We start from the raw sequence: 23269 nt of genomic DNA, 5'->3' as shown, positions 1-23269 counted from the left end.
AGGAAACTCAGTATCAAATGAATCATTATAAAGACTAATGGAAGCCAAAAGATATAAAAACACAAATTCATGGGCCATTTATTAAAAACTATTTTTAGTAGGAGTTTATATGGTTGTTAATTATATCGTTTCAGAATCTGGGGTTCAACAGTCAATACATTAATGTTTCCTCACACACAAACATGTGATACATAGTCTCCAACAATAAATGTTATATAAACAATCTAATATACTGTAATAACTCAATAAAAAAAGATTTAAAAATATGAATAAAAAAATCCCTCTTCTCAAAAAGCTTAAAATCTTGCATTAGGAGATAAAAAAAAAAAACCTACACTACAAGGCAGGGTATCTTAAAATACTAAAAGTAGAAACAATACGCTGTTAAGAAAATTTCATCAGGGGCGCCTGGGTGGCACAGCGGTTAAGCGTCTGCCTTCGGCTCAGGGCATGATGCCGGCATTATGGGATGGAGCCCCACATCCGGCTCCTCTGCTAGGAGCCTGCTTCTTCCTCTCCCACTCCCCCTGCTTGTGTTCCCTCTCTCGCTGGCTGTCTCTATCTCTGTCAAATAAATAAATAAAATCTTTAAAAAAAAATTTTCATCAAAAAGGTAGGATGTGAAAAAAAAAGGTAGGACATGGGGCGCATGGCTGGCTCAGTAGGAAGTGTGTGCGACTCTGGATTTCGGCGTCATGAGTTCAAGAGCCATGTTAGGTGTAGAAATTACTTAAATAAATACATAAGCTTAAAAAATTAAAAAGGGAGGACATGAACAGTACTCTAAAGCAAACAGGTTTCCATTCACATATCAAATTTTAGGATGCCTGCAAGGTTGTGTTAAGAGGAATTCTGGGGGCGCCTGGGTGGCACAGAGGTTAAGCGTCCGCCTTCATGCTCAGGGCGTGATCCCAGCGTTCTGGGATCGAGCCCCACATCAGGCTCCTCTGCTGTGAGCCTGCTTCTTCCTCTCCCACTACCCCTGCTTGTGTTCCCTCTCTCGCTGGCTGTCTCTATCTCTATCGAATAAATAAATAAAATCTTAAAAAAAAAAAAAAAAGAGGAATTCTGGGTTAGATCTGAGTGCAGTCGAAAAGAATGTTGTCATTTATTAGCACAATCATGGTCAAAGGAGAGGGTAATAGCAGTACATATGGTATGTTATTTAAAAAAAACTGGAAGTATTTCAATGAGTAAAAAAGAGATAAAGATGGGTCCTTCAAGGAATGGGGAGAATACTGAACATTCAGAATACTATATAATGTTTTAGAGGATACTATCAGTCTACTTAAAATGCAAAACTTCTGTTAAGGAATATCTGACGATAATATCTAAAAGATAACGAAAGGTCAAATTACAGGCCAGGCTACTAAATATATTACATATATTTTCCAGTGGTTTCCAATATGGGATACAGTGATATCAGAAAGTATAAAAGACACATAAACCTCTTGATGTATGAGAGGTACATATTTTATTTCCAACTTATGTTATCCAAAAAAATGAAATTATGTTTCACTATCATTTAATATATAGATTGACACTTTGATCCATGTATGTCAATAAGTCAGGTGTCACATGAAGTAAAGGAAGTATGTCGAAGAGAGAATATAAGTAATATAGCATGGAGGAAACTATAGGGTTACTCTCATTTACTTAGTAACTTTCAGTGAATTGCAGTTTATGTAATCAATTAAATGGGCTTGCATATTTACATCTGGTTTTAATTTATCTTTCTTTTTTTTTTTTTTAAGATTTTATTTATTGGTCAGAGAGAGAGAGCCAGAAGCAGGGTGAAGCAGGCTCCCCAATGAGCAAGGAGCCCAATGTGGGACTCAACCCCAGGACCCTGGGATCATGACCTGAGCCGAAGGCAGCTGCTTAACCAACTGAGTCACCCAAGCATCCCTTAATTTATCTTTCAAAAAAAGATTTTGACAAATAATCTGCTAACTCAAGATTCATAGTAATCACAAGCAAACAAGAAAACACCAGAGCTGTTATTCTTCTACTTTTAGTATGACATTAAAAGTTGACAATATAATCAGATCTGACATAACTAATTCCCTTTCCAAAAAAATAGTTCTGTTACTTTTTTTTTTCTGGTGCGAGTCAAGGTTATTTGTGTCTTTAATTTTAAATAGTTTGTTTCATTTTAAACACAATTTACTTCATCTTTATCTCAACCTTTTTACATTTCTATTTTGTTTATAATAAACAAAATACATTTAGTACAATAGTACAGACACAAATTTATACAGGAAATACGGGGAAAATTATGTTTTGCTGATAGGTAATGCATGCCTTAATAAGATTAGAGATCAATGATACAGAAAATAAGAAGCTATAAAAATAGTGTTATAAAGCAAGTTTCTAAATAAGGTCAGGCTTCAGGAGCACCATGAACTCCTCCAACTGTAGGCAAATATTTATGGACAGTTTACAGGAAGAAGAGCTCCAACTTTCATGAGATTCTCAAAGAATTTATAATAAAAAAGCAATTCAAAGCACGTCTTCTAGAAAAATAAATTTTCAAAACAATGCTTAACAAGGAGGCACTAGATCAGGAATATCTGTTAGAAAATTCTCTCAAAGGACCAAGGAAAACGAACTTGTGAAACACACATTGTGATTTGTTTTCTACCAAGGGTATAATAATAAAACAAATAAACTCACTGTCTTCGTGTCTTGGGAAGAAAGCCTACCATTTCCATGGCCAGTTGTAAGCGTTCAAAATCATGCCTCAAATCTTCCCCCTCCACCGAGAAGCAATCCTGCTTATTTAAGAAATGGGGAAGAAATCAAGATTATCTATTGAAAAGTAAGGTAAGCCACTCAGAAATAAAGTAATTCTAGGTAAGTAAATAAAAATTAGAGCTGGTGAAATATTTAGAGAATTCTTATTACAGGTATGCAAACTGAACACATAACTACCAAAATCCCAGTAAGTTACCTTTTTTTCTCCCTTTCACAATCACCAAGGCAAGGAGAGCTAACAATATTATAAAATGTTCTGATACTAAGTTTGATTTTGAGTGGTGCTGAAGAGTTCTGAAGATCCAAAGCATTTAAGAGAGCTCAATTCCACAAACAAATGTTATTCATTCAACAAATATTTAATAAATGCCTACCCTTATGCAAGGCACTGAACTAGATCCTGAGACACAAAAATAAATTTTAGAAGAGGCAGTAATTTAGTTGAGAAATGGAGCATAATTTTTATAATATAAAGATGTTTATATCAATACTAGATATAATAAAATAGTTAATGAAATCATAAAAACATAATTATCAAACAGCAAAAGAAAGTATATGTGAAAATAAAAAATCTGCAAAAAACACACATTAGTTAGTAAAGATAGCTGTGAAGTACCAAATTTAAAAAATACTATTTTTAGAGTAACCCTTGCACTTCAGCTCCCAAAGAAGTCAAACATGTACATTATCTTTAAAATGACAAGTAAGTTTTTAAAGCCCTTTAATATATGTTCTCACAGTCCCTTACAGCTACATTTTCAAAAACTTCTTCACATGTATTTACTTTTTTAATGTCTATCTTACTGTGGAATGTTGAATCAAGTACTCAATAAATTCATTAACTGTTATCTGTTTTAATCACTGCTGATCTCCAGCATCAAATCAGTGCCAAGAAGAGAGCAGGTAATTACTAAAGTAAATATACAATCACTGAATTATTGAATAAGTCCTGAATTAAATGAAACATTCCTTTTTGAGAAAGTACTCATTTATTTTTTTAAACTATCAAGTATCTAGCATGTAAACCTGCATTTTGACCCTGTAGGAACGAGTTAATGAATAATATAGATATAAAGTTTAAAATTAGATATAAACACAAGGAGATAATTATGTATATAATTATATATACATTAAATAGGAAAGAAAACAGGCTCAGAGGTTAAATAATTCACCTAAACGACAGGGGTGGCCAAACGAAAATCTATCCAGTTCTAAATCCTCTGCACTCTCCCAGGCAACACCAGTTGCTTGAGCTTATTTATTTAATAGGATAACCCTTAACAGGAATTAAATCAATATACGATAGGCAACAAGAGGTCCCTTGTTAAAAGCAATTTTCTCACCATATAATTCCATTACATGTATGATAATATAGGAAAATTACAGAACAGTACCTAACAATCCTCTCTTCTTATAATGCTAAGTCACATAAATTCTCATAACTCAGAGGGAAACAAAGTTTAGTTTGCCCCCAAATCAACTCTGAGGAGCTAAGAGGAAAAACCAAACCAAAAGGTCCTCAGATTGACTGCTTGCTTTCATTAATTAACTTGTGAGAAAAAGCAACAGAAATTACTCAGAGTTCAAACAATAATAGATTGAAAACACAATAAATGAGAGGCTAGTGATGAAAGATACAAAGGGAGTAGAGGAGTATGGGTACAAAACTCTATAAGGAAAAGATGGACAATGGTGATTTCGATGGCGGCAGCAGCTCTGGGAACATGTACTGTATACTTACTAAATACTAAACACTCTAACAAGCTGTTTAGATGCATTGTCTAGTTTAATTCTCACAAAAGTTAAAGACCATTTTTATCCCATTAAATAGATGGTGGAAACAAAAGAATTACGTGACCTGCTCAGGTTCTCAAAACTAGTTAAGTAGATAAGCCAGTATTCAAGTCAGGTCTGTCTGCTTCAGAGCCCAAATTCTGGAGCATGACTTAGACTGTCTAAATAACAGCAGATCCGTTCATAATGTCACAATAAGCTCTGTACAGACCATCAAGTCTTACATTTGCCATATGAGTATTACCAGTCTCCTACCTACTTCCCAATGAGACTCAGTCACTTGAGGTTGGGGTAAAGGATGGAAGCTTCTCAAGAGTGGCAAACAGTGTAAATTTTTTCTACTAAAATGTATCAGAATCTATAAATTTAAATGTCTAAAATATTCCAAAATGTTAACTCTGAAACCATAAATTACTTGATATATTATTAAAAGGTAATGCAATTAAACTTTGTATGAAGGGAAAAATTCCCGATCCTTCTCAACTCCGAAACAGTCTAGTTTTGTAATTAGTGGAGTATGTAATCACACACAGTGAAAATTAAATCATAGTTATTTAAAGCAAGAACCAAGATATGTTATGTTTCCAGAAGGAATAATTAATAAATTAGTTCATTAGTTAATTAATAGATATAGATGAGTGCATGTTTTCAGCCTTTACATCTGACCTCACTACAAAGGGAACGAAAAAGATTTTTTATGTCCTTTTTTGATTACCAACCTTGTCCTTATAAAATATAAAAATAAAGCTAAATTTACCTATTCATTTTATATTACATCATATATGCCCTTAAATCACTCAATTAAAAACATAAAATAATCTTATTTATAGGAATTTCAATTCTTAATTTTTAGAAAATTATATAAAGATTACAGCCTCTCTTGCCACTAAAAAAATTTCAAAGAAAAATGTACATGCATTCATCATGTGAAAAGACTGTTAACTGACACATAAAACAGGAAAGTTATACCTTTTTAAGACAAACAATACATACTACTCATAACATGTGAGTAATGAAATCACTAAAAAAAAAAAAAATGAAAAAAAAAAACACCTCAAGAAAACAACCTGTAGCTCAAAAGAATCCATAACAATGCTTAAGTCAGGAATGCAATTAATTTATTGTCAAAATAAATATAAACTAAACATAAGCAACAAAATAAATTTTTAAAAAATTGGCTGGTTTTAAATCCACAAACCATACACATACAAATATATCAATTCAAAGAAATTAAACATTAATTTTTCTTCTTTCCTAGATCCTTTGTATTTCAGCTGATTTTCTTTCTAAGTCATGAGATAGGTGCAAATGAGCAAGGTGAGTGAAGGTCCTTTAACAGACAGAATATTTAGGTACTTGTACTGACCGGCTCAGAATCATAGCAATAATCATCCCAGCTCTGTCTGAGGGGTTTCTTTGTTATCTGAAAGTAAGGCAGATTAGTTAGGTAGAAGTAAGGGTTATCACTCTTCTCTAATCATCTCTTACTTAGATGGTAGTATTCAGTTAGCACTGCTGCTACCCAAAGAAAGTTACTTTGTATAGCAGCATAAAACAAGAAACAACTAGGTAAATATTCAGATTCTGGGAGATCATATATTATTACAACCAATCCATACTTGCTGTTTTACAGTGACTCTGAGATTTGTATTAACTGCTCAGTCTCATATTCTATGAATACTGACCACTTTATGACAAGAATATGTATGATGTGGCCACTGATAACAAAAAAATATCTGAAAGAAGAGTAATAAGCTCGGGACTATCAGCTCATTTATGAGCAATTATTAGTTTTTAAAAATGAAGTATTTAATCACCCAAATATCTGCAAAGAGTTTAACAGGGAAAAGAAAAAGCTCAGAAGCTAAATCAATTATTTTTTTAAATCTACTTAATTTTTTATAGTACAAATGTCTAGTATTATATCAAGAAGTGATATTTTAAATAATTTTGAAATTGATATATTAATACAAAGTTTTATTAGTTTATATAAATACACAGTCTCAAAATTAAGAAATATCAGTTACATAACATCCTGTATATTTTGGGAAAAGTCTAGGATGTTACTTTCATAACTTTAAATATATACTATAACCTTTGAACCATCATCAAAATGTCAATTTCCTCACTAAACCTTCATAAGGATTTTTTAAATTACCATAAAGGCGTTTATTTCCATGGATATTACATCTCACCTCAAACAATCAAAAAACCAAGAAAAGACAATCTGTTATTTAAGTGATCTACTGCCATACCAATTCCATTAATATCAATTCTAGAATTTTTATTAATATGAGAAATAGTAAAATTGGAGAAACCACTATAATGAAAAGCTGCAAGAAATTACTCCTTATTATAGAAAGTTAGGAGTGAATTTTGAGTTTCACGGAAAGATTCAATTCCATCCTTTTGATGAATTTCATATTGAATAGGATCATCATTTGCTAAATTATAAAAATAATCATATTCTAAGTTAGTATCATAATATCATGCAAAGAGGTATATGTATTAGACTTCAAAACATTCAAAAAAGGTTTCAAGTAGTCCCATGCAAAGGGCAAACATTAATTATTAGTAACACTGAACATGCTCTTTTCTTTAAAAGGTAAATCACGTTGAAAAGACCAATCCATTTTTCTAACATGTAGGGACATATATAAACAGTTTATTATTCTCTTTAAGAGTCTCACAAAAAGCAAAGGACACACTATACTAACCTCTTCCAAGTCGTATGAGTAATAATGATTTTCGAATTTGAGAAGTACGTCACATAAATTTTTAGATTGCACATATGAAAATGCTAGTTAATATCTATTACTAGGGTTGGGAACAAAGTATTAGGAAAAAACTTTTCTCAAGAAGTAAAATTTAATAATGCCCTACATTTCAAAATATATTTCATGAACTCTCACCTGATTGAGATAATGATACTCTTCTGGTTGTTTAAGATGGAATGCTAATCTTTCTTCTTCACTTGCTCCTGCCAGGAGGTAATAAAATACATGATAGTTCCTGTTGGAAACAAAGAGTATGGCTTTATAATGAACATGATCTATGGTTACCATTTAACAGAAGAAACAGCAAACATTAACTAGTAAAATGTTTCAACTTTGTTTCATTTTTTAATACAAAAGTGGTAAATTCAATATTTCAGGTACTATAAAATAAAATGATTTGGATGCTAAATTCAAAAGAGAGGGGTGAAGGCAGCTATAAGGCAAAGGTTAAGACCTCTGAAAATTCTCTCTTCCATAAAACCAATTAGAAAACTGGCAAATTTGTCAAATAAAGTTTTTCAGAACTCTAAAAATAAACCAAAAGCTTATAGCAATCCAAGGAGTGTTAACATTAGAAAAATAGCTCAATCCCAGTAAAAAAAAAAAAAAAAAAAGCAACTTTTGTAGCCTTTTAACTTGCCCTATTCCATCTCCTGTTCACCAGATCCAGGATAGCCTTCAAAACCAAGAGGTTATAATCACGATGGACACCAGAAGCCTGGCAGCCATCACAAGAGGGCAAAAGAGTGTTGGAGTTCTTCAGAACCTCATTCCCTAAGAAATATCATTACTTGAACTATCTGGTGGTTCCCTGGAAGACTCCACATTCAAAACTGTCTTTATTGACCTGACTCAGAGTTAGCCCAGCGTGAAAACCTTTTCCCCAGGTGCAGGTGTAGAAAATTATAGGCAATTTTTTAACATGTCAGCTACATGAAACAATGGATAAATGTTAGGGCAAACAATAGGCTAACCAAAAAATTTAGAGGGAAATGTGATCTCCACACAGGGTTTTAAAAGCTTCAATATATGCCTGGGAATCTAGAAGGCCATGCGCATGCATAAGGCTGTGCACACTGGGTGTTACACGCAACTAATGAATCATCAAACTTTACATCAGAAACCAGGGATGTACTGTATGGTGACTAACATAATATAATAAAAAATCATTAAAAAAAAAAAAAGAAGAAACAAGGCTGTGCACATGCCCAAGGCTTCAAGCCTTCTCAGCAAAGACCAGAGAAGGTACTAAACTCTCACCTCTGGCTGACCTTGAAGGTATGTATAAGCAGGAAGTTAAAGTGAAAGCAGAATTATAAAATGCCTACCTGAGTGTTAAAGGTATGGCCCAATACACACAGAAAGCCCTGAGGCAACGACTAGGAGATTCACTCTTTCCAAGCATTTAAGCAAATCTCTGTTCAATCATTATCTGACAACTAAGCTAACCAAGCAGATACGTGAATGGCCACACTTGAAACAGAACACAGACTTAACAAAATTAGTTAAAGAAAGTCATGATACAACAGAAACAAACAAAAAAAAACACACAAACCCTGGGAAAGGAAGAATCTCATTTCCAGAGCTGCCACATGATTATTTTAAATGTCCAATTATTATTTAAAATGTCCAATTTTCAACAAAAATTTATGAGGCATTAAAGAAACAAAGTATAGTACATACAAAGGAAAAAACACAATAGTAACCATCCTTGAGGAAGCCCAGGCATTACTTAGTACACACGATTTTTAATTAACTGTTTTAAATATGTTCAAAGAACTAAAGGAAACCATGTTTAAACAACTGAAGTATGAGAATGATGTCTCATCAAACAGAGATTATCAATAAACATACAGAACTCACTAAAAACAATCAAAAAGGAATTAGAAAGTTGAAAAATACAGTAACTAAAATGAAAAACTACCTAGAGGCACTCAACAACAGATCTGAGTGAGCAGAAGAAGGCATCAGTGAACCTGAAGACAGGTCTTGAAACTTGTCTGAAGAGAAAGAAAAATGAAGAAAACTGAACAGGCTTCAGGTATCTGTGGCACAATAAGCAACCCAAAAGGAGAGGATGGGAGCAAAAAGAATATTTGAAAAAATAATGACCAAAAACTCCCCAAATTTAGTGAAAAAACAATCTGCACATTCAAGAAACCCTCAAAGGGAGAAAAACTTTATTAAAGAGATCCACACTTAGATAAATCAAAACTATTGAAAAACAAAGACAAATTTTCAAAGCACCAGGAGAACATATGCCTCATCAAGGATTCCTAATAAAAGATTACCAGTTGATTTCTCATTAGGAGCCATGGCAGAAGGATAACATACTCAAAGTACTGAGAGGGGGGGAAAAAACTATCAATCAAAAATTATACACCCAGCAAAGCTGTCCTTCAAAAATAAAGGAGAGGGGCGCCTGGGTGGCACAGCGGTTAAGCGTCTGCCTTCGGCTCAGGGCGTGATCCCGACATTATGGGATCGAGCCCCACATCAGGCTCCGCTATGAGCCTGCTTCTTCCTCTCCCACTCCCCCTGTTTGTGTTCCCTCTCTCACTGGCTGTCTCTATCTCTGTAAAATAAATAAAATAAAATCTTTAAAATAAAAAAAAAAATAAAGGAGAAATTAGGATCCCAGTAAACAAAAATTAAGAGACTTTATAGAAGATGGGCCCTACAAGAAAAGCTAAAGGGATTTTTTCTAGCTGAAAAGAAAGGAAACTAGACAATTTTCAATTAAACTTGGAATAATAAACAGCACTAGGAAAGATAACTATGTGGCTAAATATAAAAGATAGCATAAACTCACTTTTTTATCTGTAACTTTTTTCCCTCCTATTAGATTTCAAAGATTGAAGCAAAAAACAATAATGACTAATCTGTATTGATGGATCTACTATTAAAAAGATGGAATTTACATGACAATAATAGTACAAAAGAAGGGGAAAGGAACAGAGCTACATAGGAGCAAAGTTATTTGTACATTATCAAAATTAAGTTGTTATTAATCCAAACAAGATTGCTAAAATGTTAACTGTAATTGCCAGGGCGACAATTAAGGAAATAACTCAAGAAACATGTAATAAAAGAAATGCCAATGGTATACCAGAAAACATCTATACATACAAAACAAGGCAGTAATAGAATAGAAGGACTAAAACATCATAAAAAAATACATAAAACAAATAGCAAACTAACATTCATAAATCCTATCTTAGCAATTACATTAAGTATAAATGAGTCCAAAGGTGAGTAACTGGCAGGATGAATTAAAAAGGAAAAAAAAAAACCCAACTACATGCTATCTACAATAGACACACTATAGACTCAAAGATACAAATAGGTCAAAAGTAAAAGATCAAAAAAATACCATGCAAACAATAACCAAAAGAAAGCTAAGGTGTCTATACTAACATCAAATAAAATACACTTTAAGACAAAAATTGGTGCTAGATGCAAAGGACATTTTATAATGACAAAAGGGCCTATTCCTCAGAAAGATATAACAATTCTAAATGTAAATGCATATAAAAACAGAGCCCAAAATACATACAGCAAAAACTGAAAGAACTGAAGAAAGAAAAAAACAATTCAACAATAGTACTGAGATATTTCAACACCCTACTTTCTATAATGAACGTTCTGCTCATAGAGAAAGATCATAGAGGAAAGATCAACAAGGAAAAAGAGGACTTGAAAAATATTAAAAACCAACTACACCTAAAAGGCATCCATAGAATATTCTATCCAACAACAGCAGGATACATATTTTCTCAAATACCCATGGAACATTCTCCAGATTTTTAAAAAAGTCAAACTATAAGACAAGTCTCCATGTAAGGGGACTGAAATCATGCAAACTATATTCTCTGATGATCTTACAATGAAATCAGAAATCAATAACAGCAATTTCCAAAGTGCACAAAAATATGGAAATTCAAAAACAAACTCCTAAATAAAAATGCGTTCTAAAAAGAAATCACGTAGGAAATTAGAAAATACACTGATGTACATAAAAACCAAAACACAACATGCCAAAATATGGGAACCACTGAAACAGTGTTCAACAGGTCTTTATAGCTGTAAACCCATTTTAAAACAGAAGAAGGATCTCAAATCTAACCATTCACCTTAAGAAACTAAAGAAATTTTTAAAATTTAATAAAAGAGCAAACTAAACCCAAAGCAAACAGAAGTGATAAGCATGAGAAGAGAAATAAAATAGGGAACAGTAAACAAATACGGAAAAATCAACCAAAACTTAGTCCTTTTAAAAGATGAACAAAATTAACACATTCTTACCTAAACTGACCCAAAAGGTGGGAGAGATTGCTATGGTCTGAATATGTGCCCCACAAAGTCCTACGTTGGAATTCTAACCCCAAAAGGTAATGGTATTAGGAGGTGGGGGTTGATTAGATCATGAGTGGAGCCCTCATGAATGGAATTAGTAATCTTATGAAAGAGATCCTACAGAGTTCCCTATCCCATTCCACCATGTGAGGACCAAGCAAGAAGGTATGAGTTATGAATTAGGAAGAGCTCTGACCAGAATGCAACCATGCTGGCACCTTGATCTCGGACTTGCCAACCTCCAGAACTGAGAAATATATTTCTGTTGTTTATAAGTTACCCAGAATGAGGTATTTTGTTATAGCAGCCCAAAGATAACAGACCTCAAATTCAGGAACAAAAGAGGGAACTTTATCATTAACCTGTCAGAAATAAAAATTGTTATAAGGGAATACTATAAACTTTTTTTTTTGCCAACTAATTAGATGACCAAGATGAAACAGAAAAATTCCTAGAATGACAAAAACTACCAAACCTGGCTAAAGAAGAAACAGAAAATCTACAGAGACTTATAATAACTAAAATGTTTGGGGAACCAAAATTCCCCACAAATAAAAACCCAGAACCAGATGGCTTCTCCAGTGAATTCTGCCAAACATTTAAAAAAGAATTGTTCCCAAACTTTTCCATCTCATTCTATGAACCAGTGTTATCCTAATACCAAGATCAGACAAAGACATCAGGAGAAAAAAAATAAGTAACACCTTAAAGCAATATCCCGTATGAACACAGACACAAAAAATCCTCAACAAAACACTAGCAACCCACATAGAGCAACATATCAATAAATATTATACATCCATTCACAAACAAAATCCAGCAAGATAATAGAGAATCAGTTTTTAAGTTCCAGATCTTCACCTCCTGTTGAGTCTTTGAAACCATGCTATATCCCTACCACTCAATTAAAATGTGTTAGGAAAAGATACTAACAACCTTCTAATAACAATATCTGTTAACTCTACGAAACTGTATGAAGTTATTCTCTTCCTTCATTTCAAAAAAACCCTCTAATTTAGAGTTCCTCATCTAGACTAGCCACAAAAATGAACAGGAAAGTCTTGAGTTCTAGTCCTAACATGGCAGGCATTTATTAGATAATGTTAGCTGTTAATTACTGAATATAATTATAAGGACCACACTAAGCACTTATAAATGTTATTTCATTTATTCTTCTAAACAATTCTGAGACACTTTTCTATCTATAAAATGGGAATATACATCAAAGAAGCAGAAAAGTTAAATGAGATGCCAAAGCCATATTCAATATTTGAATGTAGGTCTCTTTAACTTCAAACTCTGGCTCTTAACTTTAGTCTCATTGCAGCATGAAGCAAATCATTTACCTCTCTGACATTTGGTTTCCTTTTTTTTCCCCAACATTTGGTTTCTTCATCTGTAGGAGTTACATATATAATCTCTAAAGTCCTGTATACCTCATTACAATATAATGAAATTACGTGCTTTATTAAAAATTTTCTCGGGGCGCCTGGGTGGCGCAGTCCTTAAGCGTCTGCCTTTGGCTCAGGGCGTGATCCCGGTGTTCTGGGATCAAGCCCCACATCAGGCTCCTCTGCTAGGAGCCTGCTTCTTCCTCTCCCACTCCCCCTGCTTGTATTCCCTCTCTCACTGGCTGTCTCTCTGTCAAATAAATAAATAAAATCTTTAAAACAAAAAAAATTTTTTTTCTCAAATTAGAAACAGAATACTAAGACATGGGAAAAAGCCCAAGGCACAGTGCTCATGAAAAGCACTAAGATAAACACCTGAGCTACCACTTTTTTTCTGTTTGGAGAATTTCCCTAAAATTTAGAAAAGGTAACAGTTCCATATGCAGGCATACCTCAGAGATAGTATGGGTTCAGTTCCAGACCACTATAATAAAAGCAAATCTCAAAATAACATGAGGCAAATAATTTTTTTGGTTTCCCAGTGCGGATAACAGTTACATCTACACTACACTGTAGTCTCTTAAGTGTGCAATAGCATTATGTCTAAAAAACAAAGTACATATAGCTTAATTTAAAAGCAATGTATTGCTAAAAAATGCTAACCATCATCTGAGCTTTCAGCTAGTTGTAATCACAGATCACAGATCGCCATAACAAATATAAAAATAATATAAAAGTTTGAAATACTGCAAGAATTACCAAAATATGAGACAGACACAAAGTCACCAAAGGCTGTTGGAAAAATGGTGCCAAAAGACTTATTCAACACAAACCAATTTGTAAAAAAACACAGAATCTGCGCAGTGCAATAAACAAGGTATGTTTGCACTTATTAAAAAAACTTCTAGCAGCCTCTGAAAAAATACAATGTTCTGCCCATGACAGAAATAGCAATTATATGGAAAGTGATGCACAGTGTAAGCTGAATTAAAGATCATAATACACAATATTTCTTTTACTCATAAAAATCAATCTGCATAATACAAATGTTAACTTGATCTAATTATACTAATAAAAATATGTACCGTTCATTATGCTCTTGATAAACGAGTCTGGACTTCTCCAGTAGATATTTTTCAACATAGGCACTAGAAGAAAAATAAAATTGGTTGATATAAATAATAAAGCTTACGACAGATAAATATTTTTTCAGACAAGATCCAAAAGTATAAAGAATACCACCCAGATCATTTTAGTACACTTACCATTACAACTGTGTTATAAATGCTGTGTTATCTGTGTTAAATTCATAAACTCATAAGTCGTGGTTTTTTTTTGGCTTTCAATAAAGCAAAATAAAGTCAGAAGTTCAAAACATGGTACACAAGACCCACCCATGGCACAGGCTTTACTTTCTTTCCAGGATCATATGCCACTACACATTCTTTCAGATATTGTACTTTGGCCAGGTGACTACATAAGGCTCAAAGACATACTTTCTTAACATATTCATGCTACTGCCACATTCTGGAATCTATTCATTTATTATTTACTGATTTATTCAATAACTGTTCATTGACTGGGCACTGTGCTAAGCACTGTTCAAATATGGAAATAAATGATACACTATCTGTTCTCAAGGGGCTTTCAGACTAGTGGAGGAAATATGTAAACAAGGGGCTATCATACTGAGTTTATATAGGATTTACTATAGAGCAATGACCAGAATATTATGGCTATACCAAGGGAGACAGGTAAGATTCAATCCAAGAAGGAAAAAATTACATAAGGAACAATTTCCAGAGAGGTGAGTACAAAGCACATAGTAAGCATTCACAAAATCTATCTGGTGACTGACTGAGTAAATGACTCTGAAATCTGAAAGACTGACCAGAAGAAGGCAAGGAAAACTGCTTTATGCAAAGGCATAAAAGAAGGAGGGTACTTAACCTCAGGGAAGATAATTACTCAACATGGCTAGAGAATGAGATAGAGAAGGAGAGTACTTAACCTTGGGGAAGATAATTACTCAACACGGCTAGAAAATGAGATAGAGAATGAGAGAATGAGATGAGGACTAGCTGAAGAAGGACCAATATACTATGTGCCAGAAGAATGGAATTTATCCTGAAAGTAATGAGGAACTAAAACATAAATCGTATTTCTAGATATGTCATTCTCTTTATCTAGACTGTACCTCTTCAAGTCTTCAATACCTCTCACCCAAATTGAAGCAATCAGTTAAGCTCCCACAGGAAAAGGGGATCCTACCGTCTGAAATTTAAAAGCTTTAGACTATTGAATCCAAATAACATAGCACAAACGTCTGTGGCGTCAAAATCTGACTCTTGAGCTTTTATTCCCATCAGTTCCCTCCTATTGCATGCTCAGTATTTCAGCTACTCCTAAATACAGGTTATTCCCTCAAGCATGCCATTCACTCCTGGCTACATCTGTCTGTGCTCTTCCTTCCGCTTCTAATTCTACAGTCTATACCCACTCTCTATCCAACAGGCTCCATTCATTCATAAAATGAAGCTCAAATGTGCCATTTTTGCAAACCCATTACCATCACCACTACCAGTAATTAAAATGTATCACCTCCTCTGAATTACCATCATCACCTCTAGTCTAAACTACTGAAACAGGTTCTTATCTGTCTAAAATGGGAGAAAGGGAACATAAACTAATATGTTAAATTCTTTTGAGCATAGCTGACACACATTGCATTAGTTTCAAGGTGTTCAGGTATATAACATAGTGATTTAGCAAGTTTACACATTATACTATGCTCACCACAAATGTAGCTGCCATCCTTCACCATGCCCGATTAAAATATCATTGACTACATTCCTTATATGGTACCTTTTATTCCCATGACTTACTTATCACATAACTGGTAGCCTGTGTATCACACTCCCCTTCACTCATTTTGTCGATTCCACCACCTTCCTTCCCTCTGGCAACCATCAACTTGTTCTCTGTATTTATAGGTCTAATTCTGCTTTTTGCTTATTCATTTGCGTTTTAGATTCCACATAGTATGTTAAATTCTTATATCCACCCTGCATAGCAAATATTACTGTCTATTTCACAAGTGGAGAAACCGATGCTCAAAGACATTAGGATCATGTAGCTAGTAAACAGCAGAACTGATTTGAAGCCAGGTCTATTCAACTACAAAGGCTCCCTCTTTCAACTATACCAACATACTCCTAGACATCTCTCCTTCCTCCTCTCCAATCCATGAGTTATACTGCTGTAAGAGTTATTTACCCATAAAATAAGATCTACTCATGTTATTCCTCTACTTTCACTTGCCACTCATACTAAAGTACACAAGGGTAAACTGATGTTACATCTACCTGGGATTGTCTTTTTTTTTAATGCATCAGCATAGAAAAAGAAAAATAGAAAGACAAAGCAAATATGGCAAAATGCGATAAATGTTGAGTCTAAATGGGCATTCCTTCTACTATTCTCTTTACTTCACTGTATGTTTAACATTTGTTATAATAAAATTTTTAAATCTGCTTCCCAATCAAGAGGATAAATTAAATACATTAGAGCTTTATTCACAATCTGAAATCAACTGAACACTATGTCCTTAATCTGAAGCCACTGAACTTACCTCCTCAAGTACACCAAGATTCTGTTATGATTCCATTCATCTGCTAATGCCAATTCCTCAAATGATAATGTGATTTCCCACTTTTTCTCCTTAGCAATTTTTCAAGACCCAAGATAAAAATCACCTTTTATTGTGGACTTCTCCAGCCACATGCTTCAATCGCTGTACTTGTCTCATTTACTGCAATCCTCTTACACAAACATATCTTCCCCAAAAGACTATGAGAATTTTAATGGCAGAGAACATGTGTACATTTTTTTTGTCCTCAACACTTAGCCCAGTGCCTGGTACTTCATAAATGTTTGCCTAATGAATGATAAAATGAAAGATGAAAATGTTTAATATATATTTGCTAAGAGTTAAAAATTTTCAATATGAAAAAAAATTTTTTTCAATATGTATGTGTTGACTTATTAATCAAGATGAAGATTTTTGGTCATCACTGTTATAAGAGAATGTTTAATCTTTTCAGATAATCGCTTAACATATAAGAGCCAGCATTTCATTCATAAAATGGGAAAATAAACATCTGCCATTCCTAACTCATGAAACTGTCTTAAGAATCAATGAATATATATAATGATACTTTGTACATTACAAAGCAACATATACAACTGTACTTATTATCAACATCTCTTGTGTCACAACCATAAATACCAGAAAAGTGCAACTTGACAACTTGGCTGCATCCCATTTTTATTAGAAGTACCATGGTTTTCAAATCAGAAAGGAAATGAGTTATGAAACTCACCACTGAAGGACTTATCCTTCTTGTTTTGTTTTTCTTGGGGGGGGGTAGGATATACATAGTTTTGGTCAAATTTTTAAATTAAAAGCAGAAGTAAAAAGCACAATTAAAATAGCATAAAAAGGAAAAATACTAACCAATTTCACTAATATGGATGCAAAAATCATAAAAACTAGAAAATAGAACAACCAATTTACATGTGCGTGTATAAATATGTGTACATATGTATGTGTGGGTGAGTGTATCTTCGTACGACCAAGTGGGATTATTTTCCCAGGAACACAAAATGATTCAGTATTAGAAAAATAATGATAATACTGACAGTTCTCAAAATGAAGATCATGCTAATCTTCACAGATGCCCAATATGCATTTGATAAAATGCAGTATTATTTTGTTACTCAAAAACGACTCAGAAAATTTAAATCGATGCCTAACTCATTAACGTGGTAAAATGTCCTAAAATCAGTATTTTACTTAGTGGAGAAAAGTAAAGTCATTCACATAAAGGTCTGAAACAATATTATTTGGAATCAGAGAAGAGAGAAAATAATTAAAGATATAAGAACAGAAAAGCAGGTAAAAATATTTTTGCAGATATACTAAGAAAGGGTAGAAGAAATAATAGTAAAACTAATGCAAACAATAAAATAATTCAGTAAGATAACAAGATACAACTTAATATAAAAATTAATAAATTTCACATATACAAACAACTAGAAGATATAATGCAAGAGAAAAATCACACTTCTAATAACAAAACATTAAAAGATACTTGGATAAGATACTTAGGAATAAACTCAATATGAATACAAAAAATTTTAAAGCATTTCTAAATTGCACAAAGATGTGAATTATCCCCAAATTAATATATACATTTAATATTATTCCAATTAAAAGCAAGCCATGAAAGGCATGGAGGAAACTTTAATACATAGTGCTAGGGCAAAGAATCCAAACTGTAAAGACTATATACTATATGGTTCCAACTATAGGACATTCTGGAAAAGGCAAAACTAGGGGTACTATAAAAAGATACATGGTTGCCAAGGGTTATTGGGTAAGAAGGGATGAACAGGCAAACCACAGGGGATTTTAGAGCAGTAAAACTATTTCACATGATACTGTAATGGTGAATACATGTCTTTATACAATTGTCAAAGCCCACAGAACATACCACACAAATGGAACACGACAATACAAGATGTTATTAATAGGGGAAACTGAGGGATAGGGTGAAGAGGTATATGGGAACTCTCTGTACTTTCTACTCAATTTTGTTGTGACCCTAAAACTACTCTAAAAATAAAGTCTATTAGATGCTTTAAAATTAGAAAGAATATTGCTGTAACAACCAGAAGTACTCTATTTACAGACTGTAATAAGAAATGTTACTGTAACAAAATTAAATTTCTTGAATATAACAGCATTATGTAAGAAAATGTGGCTGTGATTCCCACGGGGAGTCAAATTATATGCCCAACTTACTCAAAAACAATTTTAAAAAGTGGATGTATGCATAATACGGAGAAATAAAGCAAATGTAGCAAATTGCTAACAATTAGCAAATCTAAGTTACAGATGTATGTGTTACACTATTCTTTGAACTTTTCTCAGGCTTCAACTTTTCCAAAAAAAAAAGTTTAGAGGAAGAAAACCGAATGCAGACACCAATGTCACTATTCTCATTAAAGAGCAAATGAACAATCTGGATTATGAAGAGACAATGGTGAAAATAAAAACATACTACAAAGCCTGCTACTGCTATTGCTACTTACCCAAGTACAGTGCCAGTTTCTTGGTAATTTACTTGAATAAATTTGCCAAAACGACTTGAATTGTTATTATGAGCTGTCTTTGCATTTCCAAAGGCCTGTCAAAATAAATAGTCTCATTAATTTCATTCTTGCTTAGGTTGGCTCAAAGAGACAATATGCAATTCTCTTTAACTTCAGACTCATATGGTTCAGGTAAAGTAAAAGAAAGCAACTAATAGTTGAAATAAAACCAAGTAGAAAGTACTTTATGCTTTTCGTTAAAATAAATCTCAATTTTAAAAAGTAACACTCCTCAAAATTAATTTAACTTTTACATTCAAGAGCCACCAAACTTTCTAAATATATTTCTAAATTGTTTAAAATCTTGTTAAATTAAATAAATAGGAGCTAGACACAGAATAATTACATCAAAATAATTGCAATTTTAGAATAGTATAAATGAAATAAAATTTCACTATGTAATTTATTACTTTATCACATCAACTTAAAACAAAGCTACAGTACTACTTTAAAAAGAATTAAAAATACATAAGCTGCCTAATTGTTACCAAAGTATACACAATGCAATGAATATTACCCAGCAATAAAGATAAACTGGTACATACATCAACACTGATGAATATCAAAACATTATGACATGTGGAAGAAACCAAACTCAAGGAGTATATATTGTACTATGAAATTTTAGAAAAGGCAAAACAAGAGTAACAAGAAGAAGACAAGAGTTGTCTGGGAATGGGGGTGGAGTTGGGAAATGTGTAAAAGGGGCACAAGGTGTAATAAAAATATTCTATGGCTTCACTGTATGATGGTGGTTATAGAAGAGTATATACATTTATCAAAAAACACTGAACTATAAATTTATTGAAGTTATATATCCCAATAAAATTTCTTAAAATAGAAACTTAAAAGCATAATCCCCAGTTGAACTCACGTATTCAACAATTTGAATGAATTTCCAAGACATAATGCTAAATGAGAGAAGCTAGTCTCAAAACTTTACTTAGCATATGATTCCATTTCTGTGACGTTTTGAAAAAAAAAAAAAAACGGAAAACAGACAAGTAGTTCCCATGAATTAGTATGGGAGAAAATAAGGAGGATATGAAAATAAAGAATAGTGTGAAGGAGTTTCAAGTAGTGGAACTTTTCTGCATTTGGATAGTATAGAGATGGTTACCCAAATTAATGTTTTAAAATTCATAAATTTTACTGAAATTTTAATTCTATTTAAATTTAATTCTCTTAATTTTAATTTAAATATCTCCTAAAAAAGGTAAATCACTCAAAAATTAAGGCCAAAAAAAGACAATCTCTGATATGTAAATCTGAAAATTTTCGTCATAAGCCAGCCCACACTAAAAGGAACATTAAAGGAAGTCCTTCATGCAGAAGGAAAATATCATACTCAAATATGGATCAATGTAGAGAATGGAGAACAGCAAAAATGGTAACTACAAAGGTAAATATATAAAGTATTTATTACTTAAATCTCTTGAAAAGATCATTAAAACAGGTCAAAGAAAATGATAAAGATCTCTGAAAAATCCTCTCCTCTTCATTAGAAAAATAAAACTAAAAAAAAATTACCCAAATCAACTTTTTGACAACTCTAGAAATTAACTAAAAGCTTACAATAATCCTTTGTAGGGGAACACTTAATCAAGGAAAACACCCAAATCTCAGTAAGAAAAACAGGCATTGTAGCATTTTAACTCACCCAATTACCACCTCCTTCTCCCTAGCTCCATGCTGAAGAGAAATGCAACACTCTATAATTACAGTCTGTTTAAAAGGCAGCCTAGTAGCCATTGAAAGATCAAAACAGGATTATAGCCAAAGCCCCATGCCACAGGTAACTGTCAGAATTTGAGCTATATGGCATTTCCCTGGAAAACCTTACTCGAAGGATTATCTTTACCTGACCTGACTTGGAACTCACTCACAAGAGACAGCCTTTTCACCCATGTATGTTTGTTAAAAAAAAAAACAATCAGAGGCAATTGTTTAAACACTGCAACTGCCTAAGGTAGCAATAGGAGAATGAGGCAAAAAATGAGAAAACCAAACAACTTAAAAGGAAAACATAATGAATGATTTCTACAAAAGGGGCATTTAAAGATCTGAAATAGGGATGCTTAGGTGGCTCAGTCAGTTAAGCGTCTGCCTTTGGCTCAAGTCATGATCCCAGGGTCCTGGGATCCAGCCCCGCGTCAGGCTCCCTGCTCAGCAAGGAGTCTCTTTTCCTTCTGGCTTGTGCTTGCACTCTCTCTCTCTCTCTCTCAAATAAATAAATAAAATCTCAAAAAAAATAAAGATCTGAAATATTCCAGGGAATGTAAAAGGTGTTGTGCCTGTGCAGGACTGTGCACATGCCCAGAAATATACACATGCTCAGTAAAGAGCTGAGATCTCTGGTTGATATTTAAGTTCTATGAAAATAGGAAGTAAAAGGTAAGGCAGATTTGACAATTGCCTGATTAAATGTTGACAAGTATCTAAGAAGCACGTAAAACTTCACAGAAAAAACTAGGAGCCTTATTGCTCCAGGGCATTTAAAAAAAAAAAAAAACAACCTTGTCCAATTATTATCTGACCACTAAGCTAAATGAAGAAAGAATGTAAAGGCCTCACAGGAAAAAGAATAGACTTTACACACATACTCCAAAGAAGCATAGAACAACCAAACAGCAATAACAAAACAACCACCGCAAACCCTGGGAGGAAGGAAAAATCTCATTTCCAGAACTGCCACACTGTATTAATAAAAATGCCCACTTTTCACCAAAATATTGTAAGACATGCAAAGACGAAAGAAAGTATGGACCAAGAAAATTTTATAAAAGCAATAAACAAACTATCCCTGACAAAACCCAGATGTTAGAGCTCCAAAGCCAAAACTTTGTACAAGCTATTTTAAATACTTTCAAACAACTAAAGGAAAATACGAAAAGGATGCCTTAACAGCAGAGAATATCAGTGAAGGGGTAGAAATTATAAAAATTCCACTACTGAAAAGTACACTAACTAAAATGAAAAATTCACTGGAGGGGCTCAAGTAGAGACATAAGCAAGCAGATAGAGTAGAAAACACAAAATGAATATTTCAACAATGAAAGGCCCAATACTTGCCAAATTTCATGAAAAACACTAATCTACAGATCCAACAACCTTCACAAACTCCAAGCATGAAAAAGTAAAAAAGCTCTGCACCCAGACAAATAATGATCAAATTGCTGAAAGACAAAGAATAGTTCTTATATGGTCCCAGGGTCCCGGGACAGAGCCCTGCATTGGGCAGGGATCCCTCCTCAGCAGAGAGTCTGCCTCTCCCTCTCCATCTGCCTCTTCCCCCACTTGTGTTCTCTCTCTGTCTCTCTCAAATAAATAAAGTCTTAAAAAAAAAAAAAAAAAAAAAAAGTTTTTATAAGCAGTGAAAGAGATGCAACAACTACCATATAAAGGTAGCCTAACACCGAATTTCTCCAAGTAAAACATTAAGAATTAAAGACAATGGAGTAAATATATTCAAATTGCTGAGAAAAGCCTGTCAACCAAGAATTCTGTGTCCAGTAAAACTATCTTTCAAAATTAAAGGAGAAATTAAGACATTTAAATAAACAAAAATTGAAAGAATACATTCAGCAGATGGGCCTCACAAAAAATACAAATGAAGTAATTCAAGCTGAAATGAAAAGACACTTGAAAATAAAGCAAATCTATATGAAGAAATAAAGATCACAAGCAAAAGTAATGTAAATACAAAACAGAGTATAAATATTTTGTTTGTAACTTTTTTCCTTCTACCTGACCTGAAAGACAATTCCATAAAACAATAAATATAAATCTGTGAGTATGGATATAACAACGTAGAAAAATGTAATTTATATGAAAATAAAGCACAAAAGAGGGGGAAAGGAACAGAGCTATACAGAAGAAAGTTTTTACATATTATTGAAATTAAGTTGGTAGTAATCCAAACTGAATTGTTATGTTAACTGGAATGCTCAGGAATACCACTAAAAAAAATAACCAAAA

The 23269-nt window shown here is 33.2% G+C and overlaps 1 protein-coding gene across 11 annotated transcripts in view; it reads right to left on the bottom strand.

Moving 5' to 3' along the window:
* MYO9A (myosin IXA) overlaps positions 1-23269 on the bottom strand; it is a 307312-nt gene that overhangs the window by 212943 nt on the left and 71100 nt on the right. For 10 of the 11 annotated variants that reach the window (XM_034660724.1, XM_034660725.1, XM_034660722.1 and 7 more), the window contains 5 exons: positions 19232-19326; positions 14161-14223; positions 7464-7563; positions 5918-5974; positions 2677-2774 (listed from right to left, as the gene is read on the bottom strand). In XM_034660724.1, coding sequence (XP_034516615.1) covers positions 2677-2774; positions 5918-5974; positions 7464-7563; positions 14161-14223; positions 19232-19326 — 413 coding nt within the window. The remainder of the gene's footprint in view (positions 1-2676; positions 2775-5917; positions 5975-7463; positions 7564-14160; positions 14224-19231; positions 19327-23269) is intronic. The other variant, XM_034660728.1, reaches the window with a different exon arrangement.

This window comes from Ailuropoda melanoleuca, chromosome 5, assembly GCF_002007445.2.
Source record: "Ailuropoda melanoleuca isolate Jingjing chromosome 5, ASM200744v2, whole genome shotgun sequence".
Classification (NCBI taxonomy): domain Eukaryota; kingdom Metazoa; phylum Chordata; class Mammalia; order Carnivora; family Ursidae; genus Ailuropoda; species Ailuropoda melanoleuca.
The sequence above is the reverse complement of the archived record's forward strand: the minus strand, read 5'-3'. Positions and strand labels throughout refer to the sequence as shown.